Here is a 9,993-nt window from a genome sequence, read left to right as displayed (position 1 = left end):
CTACCAGCTGTTCCACAGGAGAAAGATGAGGCTTTCTGCTCCCATAAAGATTTGCAGCCTCATAAACCCTGTGCATGGTAACTATGAGTTGGAACCAACTCCACGGTTATTAACAATAACCACAACATGGTTAATGTTCTGGCTTTCTACTTGCTGATTTTGTATGATTCCCATTTTTTTTGTCAGTTTGTTTCCTGATTTTTTTTCCATAGTTTTTTTCTATGTCTTCCTTGATTTCATGTATAGTTTTAGTGATCTTTCTCTTAATTCATTGAAGTTTCCTAATTAGCATTATTTTAAAATCCTTATCAAGCAGTTCTGATATAATTTCTGGTGTTATGACTGTATTTTGGTGTTTTTTTTTTTTTATCACTTTGTCCTATTTCTTTATGTAAGCTGGAATTGTGTTTTCTCTGAGATTTTATGGTGTCATACTTATACTTAGTTGAACTGCATCCTTTAACTTTAAAAAATAGGACATCTCCACCATTGTCTAAGGAATATGTTTGTTATGTCATTAAGTGCTGTCAAGTTAGTGTCCAACTCATAGCTACCATGTATAGGGTGTTTGAAGGGTGATTGGTGACTTTGAACTGTGGACCTTGTGGTTAGCAATCTAGTGTTTATCCTACAGTGCCACACCAGTTGCCAAGGAACATGTAACATTATATAATACTCAGTCTATTTTTGCTTTTATAGAATTATATAAAATAAACATTTTCATATAAGATAATCACCAATAAGAGTAGATTGTAAATATAATATGTTTGTAGCAATATTTTCTAACTATATAAGGATGATCTTGTATATATAGCAATGCATTACTATATTCACTTTTATTTTTAAATGAACAAATATTTCATATTAATTTTAAAAAGAAAAATGAAAATATTTAAAAATTCTCTGGTCTTACATTAAAATATCCTTCACTTTTTAATTAATATTCTATTAGTTCTAATCACCAAAATGTAGAGACTGAGAGAAGTAAAATGTGTACAAACTCAAAAATATCTCCATTCAAAGACAAACATCAAGGGAATATCAACTTTTCTGCATAAAATGACTTCGAAAGTTTCATCTGGAAGCACTATCACATAGTAAAATTTGCTGCTCCTGGCTAAATATTGAGGTAAGCACAGAACTTATGTTTATCAATTTCAACTGGATTAATTTCAAAAGGATAGCTTAGGATTAGGGAAAGATCACAGGGTTCCTTAACCGAAACTGATATTTGAACATCAAGTGTCAATGTGAATTATGAGCAGTAAACACATTCTTTTCAAGCCGCTGAAAAGCAACTTTGCTATAAAGAAAGAGAAAATTTTCCTTGAATTTTGTCAAAGAAAAATCATATTTATGATAGAGGATTTTGGGTTTTTCATTTTTTAAAAAGTAAACTTAAAATAAAGAGACTAATGAGTCTGAAAATAGTATTTGCAAATGCAAAATGGGTGAGACTTACTGGTACATGCCATAGAAGGTGGGTCTTTTTCAGCTCGGAAATAACCCTTTTCACACTGACAGACAGAAGTTGCTTCCTTGTAGGTTAGGCTGTGTGGAGGGCATTTAGAACATTTTATGTTCCCAGCAAAGGCTTTATAGAATCCTGGTCTGCAAGCTGTAAAAACACATACAAAATTTATTTTACTTATTATTGCTAAAGTTCTTTTATTTGTGCATGTACAACATATTTTAATTTATATACACACATTTTATCTCAGAAGTCAGGATCACACATACCCAGAAAAGTCAACATGTTTTAATATAAATGAATGAAACTGTTTATTCAAAGTTAGAAATATAACTGTGAAGTACATTGCTGCTGAGTTTACTAATTTTAAAAAGTTAAACTTTCATGAAGCTGTATTATAGAAAGAAAAATGTGGCATCAGAATTGGAGGAGGACACATTACCAACTTGCTATATGCAGATGATACAACCTTGCTTGCTGAAGTGAAGAGGACTCAAAATATTTACTTATGAAAGTCAAAGACCACAGCCTTCAGCATGGGTGTACCTCAATATAAACAAAACAAAAATCCTCACTATTGAACCAATAAATAACATCAAGATAAATAGAGAAAAGATTGAAGTTGTCAAAGACTTCCTTTTGCTCAGACCAACCATCAATTCTCATGGAAGCAGTAGTCAAGAAATGAAACAACATATTGCATTAGGAAAATCTGCTACACAAGACTTCTTTAAAGAGTTCAAGAACAAAGTTGTCAGTTTGAGGACTAAGGTGTTCCTGATACAAAGTTATGGTATTTTCAATAACCTCATATACATGTGATAATTAGACAAAGAGTAAAGAAGTTCATAGAAAAATTGATGCATTTGGATTATGGTGTTGGAGGAGGATATTGAAAGTACCATGTAACTAACTGCGACTGTCACAATTGTAAAGGCAGAAGATTTGTAACAAAAACAGAGGAGTAGTTAATCTTATAGTCCGGAAATAGAGGACCCTAGGACCATCAAGGGAGAAGAGCACAAGTGGAATGTGTGACATTATCCAGAGAAGCAGCGACACCAGACATGGAGGCAGAAATGGGGCCATGGAGAGAGGGAGCAGCTGAGGACTCTAGATTCATGGGAAGAGGGATGGAGAGCTGGTGGCCAGAAGGCAGACTTGCAGAATGTGCCCTTTGATCGTGTAAATTATCATATATGCCTTGTTGTTGTTGTTGTTGTTGTTGTTGTTGTTGTTGTCAGGTGCCATCAAGTCAGAACCGACTCATAGCAACCCCATGCACAGCAGAACGAAACAATGTCCGATCCTGGGCCAACCCCACCACCGCTGCCACACTTGACACCACCAATGATGCCACCTTGCTAATCCATCTTGTTGGGGGGGTCTCCCTCTTTTTCTCTGACCCTCCATCTTACCCAGCATGGCATCCTTCTCCAGCAACTGTTCCCTCCTGACAATATGTCCAAAGTATGAGAGACGAAGCTTAGCCATCCTGGCCTCCAAGGAGCACTCTGGCTGCACTTCTTCCAAAACACATCTATTGGTTCTTTTGGCAGTCCATGGCACTTTCAGTATTCTCCTCCAACACCACAACTCAAAGGCATTAATTCTTCTACGATCTTCCTTATTCACTGTCCAGCTTTCGCATCCATATGAGGTTATTGAACATACCATGGCTTGGGTCAGGTGCACCTTAGTCCTCAAGCTGACATCTCTGCTCTTCAACACTTTAAAAAGTTCCTGTGCAGCAGATTTGCCCAATGTAATACGTTGTCTGATCTCTTGACTGCTACTTCCACGAGTGTTGATAGTTGATCCAAGAAGAATGAAGTCCTTGACAACTTCAATCTTTTCTCCATTGATAAGAATGTTGTTTATTGGTCCAGTGGTGAGGATTTTTGCTTTTCTGACACTGAGATGCAACCCATACCGAAGGCTGTGTTCTTTGATCTTCATCAGTAAATGTTTCAAGTCCTCTTCACTTTCAGCAAGCAAGGTTGTATCATCTGCATATCGCAGGTTGTTAATGAGTCTTCCTCCAATCCTGATGCCACGTTTTTCTTCATAGAACCCAGCTTCTTGTATTATTTGCTCAGCATACAGGTTGAATAAGTATGGTGAAAGAACACAACCTTGTTGCACACCTTTCCCAATTTAAAAACATTCAGTGTTCCCATGCTCTGTTCGAACTACTGCTTCTTGGTCCAGAAGTACAATTAAGTGTTCTGGAATAATCATACTTTGCAATGTTGTCCATAGCTTGTCATGATCCGCACAATCGCAAGCCTTAGTTTTTTAAAAAAAGAGCTAAAATGAATAGAGAGAAATACTGGTAACTGATGGTACATGGAGGGTATTAGAATCATTATAATGAAACAAGGTGTATGAGTTTTTTAATGTAAAACTAATATTCTGCCCTGTAAACTTTCACTCAATTCACAATAAAACCATTAAAAAAAAAAAAAAATCAGGATAATGGAAAAACCATGGACCGCCAAAAGCACAACAAATCTGTGTTGGAAGAATTATAGCCAGAATGTTCCATAGAAACCAAGATGTCTAGACTTCATCTCTCATACTTTGAACAAATTATTAGGCAGGGCCAGTCCCTTGAGAAGGATATCATGCTTGGTAAAGTGGAGGATCAGTGAAAAAGAGGAAGACCCACAAAGAGATGGATTGGCACAGTGGCAGCACTAATGGGCTCAAGTGTAGCAGTGATTGTGAGGTTAGAGCAGGATCAGGCAGTGTTTCCTTCTGTTTTGCATAAGGTTGCTGTGAGATGGCACCTTGTCGGTGTAACAACTAACTTTAAATGCACACACACATTAATAGTGCTTTTTAAAGTATAAGGATGTCCACATTGACAGTAAGGGACATGATTATATATCATTCAGGGAGATTAAATGAAATGACACTGGATCACAATTTAAAATGCATTTACACTAGAACAAAGATATGGTAATCTACTTCAGGTGTGGCGCTGTGGGTTAATGTGCCAGACTTTAAAGCCATTTGAAATGCTAGGCCGGTGGTTCAAGCTCACCAGCTGCTCCTCAGAAACCCTATACAAGGTTGCTATGGGTCAGAAATGACTCGACAGCATGTAGCAACAACAACAATCTATTTCTGAAAAATCAGCCATTGAAAACTCAATGGAAGAAATGAAGTCTTAATATAGACCACAATATAGATGAATGTTATGCTAAGTAAAAGAAATCAGTCACAAAAGAACAAATACTATAGGATTTCACTTATATGATGTAAACAGCAAAATAGAAACCAAAGATTATCATTGATTACTAGTAGTGGGAGGGATTGGGAGAGAGGAAGTTTTAGCTTAGGAATCATTCAGCTTATCTTAATTGGTGGTGGAATTATTTGAAAAAGGATGGTGAGAATGGTTGCACAACATGAAGAATATAGTCAGTGTCATGGAATTGTTGTTGTTGTTACGTTCTGTCACATCTGCTCCAACCCATGGTGGTGGTAATGTGCCATGGAGTTGATTCTGACTCATAATGACCCTGTACAAGGTTTCCGAGGCTGTAAATCTTTATGGGAGCAGAAAGTCTCATCTTTCTCCCGCGGAACAGCTGGTAGTTTTGAAATGCTGACCCTGAGGTTAGCAGCCCGATTCGTAACCACTACGCTACCAGAGCTCCTTGCTCCAACCCATAGTAGCCCTCTATAGGGTTTCAGAGGAGCAGTTGATGAGCTGGAATTGCCAACCTTGCAGTTCAAACTGACTTTGCATCCCAGCACATTAAGACATAGCACCATACTAGGACTCCTCACTGAATAAGACATGCATAAATTGTTGAATAGGTGAATGCTTTGTTTATATTTCTTGAGGTGCATGTAATGATTAATGTTACTACAGATCTAAATGGCTGCCAATCCACTGATATTAATTGTATACTATGTACTATTGATGATTGTTTTCCAGTAGAGGTAAACTATGGGAAATGGTGTGTGTACACATCTGTGCATGCACACACAGACACACACACATATACAGATGTGTTCTATAACTGTATTATTTTTTATAGTTTAAGATTACTTTTTCCAAAATGAGCTAATGATTCAAAAAAATCAAACAGCCTTCTGTATGTTATTGCTAGGAGTTTTGGAGTTGGTTCTGACTCATAGAGACCCTACTATGTACAACAGAAGAAAACTTTGTCCAGTCCTGCATCATACTCACAATTGTGGCTATGTGTGAGCCCATAATAGCAGCCACTGTGCCAATCCATAGTTCATACAGTTCAAGTGTTAACTGGCTATGCATTATCAACAGGGACATGAGTGGTGCTATGGATATGTTAACAAATGTCTCTTTTCTAACTTACTGATTTAGTAATGCTATTTAATTAATAGTTTAAAAACCAGCATTTAAATATTTCTCTAAGTATTCTGAATTTTAGAATTCCATGTTTTCACACAAATAATATGTAGTTTATGTTATTTTACCAAACCTGTGCTCCCCCTCTCCCTAAGTATCTTCCTAAGTGTGCTATGTGTCAAAACAAAAACTGCATAGTGTGCTTGGAAAACTACTTTGCAAAAGAAGGGCATGACTGACAAAAAAACAAACATATAAACATGGATTATTTATATCAAAATACAGTCTGTAAATCATACAGAGTTAACTAATTAACCTAACTAACATTTTCATGCTTAAATTATTCTTTAGATAAACTTATATTCTAAATTTGATCTTATAACATGGCAGTTATAAGACAATGTGTTATGATATATTAAATAAATTGAACTTATATATGTATATATTTAAAATAAAATAATTGCTTCCACTTAATTATGTAGTTTTAAATAGTTGAATATTTCTACACAGTAAGTTTATAAAACTTTTCAACATATTTTTCAAAGTTGAAATTTCAATGATAAATTTACTTAATCTATTGCACTATTAAAAATATACAACAAATTTATAAAGAAATGCAAAATTAAATGGGTTATTTACATTTGAATATTTCAATGCTATTTTAGATATTATTCTCAACACCTTTTAGATTAAAATCATTAAATTTAACTAGTAATGTGTATTTTCTTCCCAAACAGACTTATTTGTTTTTCTTGTATTGTAAGAAGTACAGTCAGGATGCTCCTTAGAAATGAGGATGGCTAGGCTTCATCTCATATACTCTGGACACATTATCAGGAGAGAGCAGACCCTGGACAATGATATCATGTTTGGTAGAGGGTCATTGAAAATGAGAAAGATCCTTTGTAGAGTATGCGGCCTTAGGTGGAATCCTGAACCCCACCCAGAACCTTCTGAGATGGGACAAACCCACTTGAAAATGTATGCAGAACAATTCAGAACTGCAGGGAGAACAAAAGATTCTTAAAGAAAGACTTGCAGGTCTTTGTCTGGCTGTTTTAATATCAAGCAAGCTGTTTGCATCAAGGCAAGAAATGTCTGCCCATCAGGGTAAACCCCTTTCCAAGACTGAAACTCAAAGGGAACCCACGAGCAGTATATTATACATGATGGTGACCACCTGGGTCTACTTGTGAGTGGTAGTGTGGGAAATGCAACAATGACAACATGGACTGAATTTGGCCATATTGTACTGATACCTGTTGACCTCAAGATGAGAGAGAGAAGAAGAAGGTCTGGCTGGCCTGAAATTTAAGAGGATGTGTGAACTCCCATGCTCCTGGGCACTGACCTAGCCACTTGGAGCAAGAGCTGGAAAGTGCGGGAATGTGTGTGTGAACTCCCAAACTTGCAGCTAGTACCCATTTGACCTAGCTTAGATGGCTAGCTAACTAAACTTGATCAGATGAAGATAAAGATGCTTGATACTGTAAGCAAGTGTAAATTGCTACAATTGAATGAACTGGACCTTTGCTTGTTGATGCCATTGCTCAAAATTCCATCTGGAATAGACGGAATCTTCATATCAAGGAGTAAGCTTATTTCCTCAGTGCACTGGGTTGATAGGGACAGGAAATCTAGACATTGACTATCAAAAATGGGTCAAGAAGGCAAGAAGTAGCTGTCTTACAAGCTTTCATGAGTGTTCTTAGTTTCAGAATAAGAGGGTTAAGGTAGCATCCCCACTAGATACTTTTCCTCATTTCTAGAGGATCTGTGGAAAAGAGATGGGAGATGGTGCTGACAGGATTTTATGATTCAACTGTGAGTAACTGTTAGCAGAATTAATTGTGATTGTCACAACTATAATTGTAGAAGATGTGTAACTAAAAGGGGGAAGTAGGTCACAACTATAATTGTAGAAGATGTGTTGAAGTAGGTCACAACTATAATTGTAGAAGATGTGTAACTAAAAGGGGGAAGTAGTTAATCTTTCATTTCAGGAGCCAACTATCCCAGGACCACCAAGAAGAAAGCATGAGTAGAGCATGAGATCCTAACTAGAAAGGCAGCGACAGCAGAGATGTTGGCAGAGGCAATGGCACGGAGAGATAGAGTAGCTGCGGGCTCTAGGTCCGTGGACGGAGTGTAAGGCTCTATGACTTCAGGTAGGAGGCTGGCTTGCAGAATATGCCATAAGAACATTTAAATGAATGTACATTTCTTGTTTTGTATGTGTACAGTAAATATTTTTGCTTTGCTCGTTTGTGAAATATAAGATCTAAAAGGGAAGCCACAGGGAGGAAGTAGGATAACTGTTGTTGTGGGGAGGGAATTTTAATCATTGAGATGAAACAAAGCATATAATTTGCTGAATGTAAAGCTGATGATCTTACCTGTTAACCTTCATTCAATTCACAATAAAAAGTTAAAAAAAAGAAAATGAGGAAGATACCCAATGAAATGGATAGCTAAAGTGGCTCAACAATGGGCTTAAACACAAATGTGAGTATGGCACAGGACCAGAAAGTGTTTCTTTTCTTTTTTTTTTTTTGCATAGGGTTGCTATGAGGTGGAGATGTCTCCATGGTAATAACAACAGTGTGTATCCTTTAGATGACACCCATGAAGTTTATTACATGTATAAATGTAAAAATTTATCCGATACACGTACAAGAGTATATTTGTTTCCTTACTGTTATTAGTCATTCAGATATCAGCCATAAGCATTCTTTAGCATAGCAAATAGTCTGCTTATAACTCAATTTTCTACAGCAAAACACTGTACCTTTTAGTTATTTTATTTGGTAACAAATAATAATTTAAATAATTTCTTCTCTGTAGTATTGTCAAGTCACAGTTAAATTGTTACCTCCTTTAAAATCATCTGAGAATACTTATGACATCTCTTAAAATATTCAAATAGCTTAATGATATTCAAACTAATTTAAAGAACAGCCTGCTAACTGGTCTCCAAACTTTCATTCTTGCCTACTTTTATCCATTCTTCAGACAAAGTGATCTTCTAATCTTGCTACATCTAATAAAAATATAAAGCTAGCTAAATATATAAAATGTAAAATGTTCTATTACCAAAAAAAAGGTCCAATTAATTATTTCATTTAATCAAATATATCATATAATAAAGATATTAAAATGTATTATCTCTTTATTATGTATTACATTAGGAATATGATATGTATTTTATACTTAAAGTTCTTCTCAATACCAACTAGCCACATTCTAAGTACCTAAAAACTTCCTGTGGCTTAAGCATAGGAATCCCTTCATCGTATTCCCCCTTCTTAAAAACCTTTAGTGGTTTCTTTCTATCTTTAAAAAAAGTTTGAAACTATTCCTTTGGATTCCAAGACTGGTCACAATTTAGATCTGTCTAGTCCTGCTGTGGCGCTGTGGGTTTCTGCACCAGGCTGCAAACCTGTTGGAAAAACAAGGTCAGTGGTTCAAGCTCCCCAGCTGCTCCTCAGAAACCCTATACAGTGTCGCTATGGGTCAGAATCTACTGGATGGCACTTTATAACAACAACATCTCCTTACATATTCAGATTAGGCTGCCTTCTCTCCTACCACCTTGCTTAATTCTTTGTACTTTTATGATCTATTTTTAATTAAATAGCCAGTGATCTCATTAAAATGTGTTACACTAGATTTTAGTACTGGATTCAAACCCCTCCAGTCACTTTCCATTTCTCCTAGAGTAAACATCAGTACCCTTATACTGGCTATCAGCTATTGCATACATTTTGCTCCTCAGTCCCTCTTTGTTATCTTGTTATTTCTTTGATTTCATTAACCACTTTCCTTCAGATACTGTGCTCCACAGTGCTTCTTCAGAATCTTAGACACCCAAAGCATATTCCTGCTTTTAACTTTAAACACTTATTCTTGCCTAGCTATCTGCATATATTTTCACCTTTAGTGACCCTGTCTAGTGCTTCCCGGGCTGTAAATCTTTATGGAACCAAAAAGTCTCATCTCTCTCCCACAGAGGTGGTAGGCTTGAACTGCCAACCTTGTGGTCAACAGTCCAGCGCCACACCAGAACTCCTTATTAGGACAAGGATTTTTGTTAGCTTTGTTTTCTGAAGCTTATCTCAGGATCTAAAACTATGGCAGGCATATGAGGCCCTCCATGACTACCAGATAAGGAGCT

General features: G+C 36.4%; 1 protein-coding gene across 1 annotated transcript in view; it reads right to left on the bottom strand.

The window, feature by feature from the left end:
- EPHA6 (EPH receptor A6) overlaps positions 1-1,756 on the bottom strand; it is an 837,864-nt gene extending 836,108 nt beyond the window's left edge. Inside the window, exons 1-2 of the mRNA XM_006868630.1 lie at positions 1,741-1,756; positions 1,463-1,618 (exon numbers count right to left, since the gene is read on the bottom strand). Of these exons, the coding sequence (XP_006868692.1) occupies positions 1,463-1,618; positions 1,741-1,756 (172 nt within the window). The remainder of the gene's footprint in view (positions 1-1,462; positions 1,619-1,740) is intronic.
- Between the last annotated feature and the right edge of the window lie 8,237 nt (positions 1,757-9,993).

The sequence above is a fragment of the Chrysochloris asiatica genome, unplaced genomic scaffold (genome assembly GCF_000296735.1).
Source record: "Chrysochloris asiatica unplaced genomic scaffold, ChrAsi1.0 scaffold00120, whole genome shotgun sequence".
Taxonomy (NCBI): Eukaryota; Metazoa; Chordata; class Mammalia; order Afrosoricida; family Chrysochloridae; genus Chrysochloris; species Chrysochloris asiatica.
This window is presented reverse-complemented; position numbering and strand designations above follow the sequence as displayed.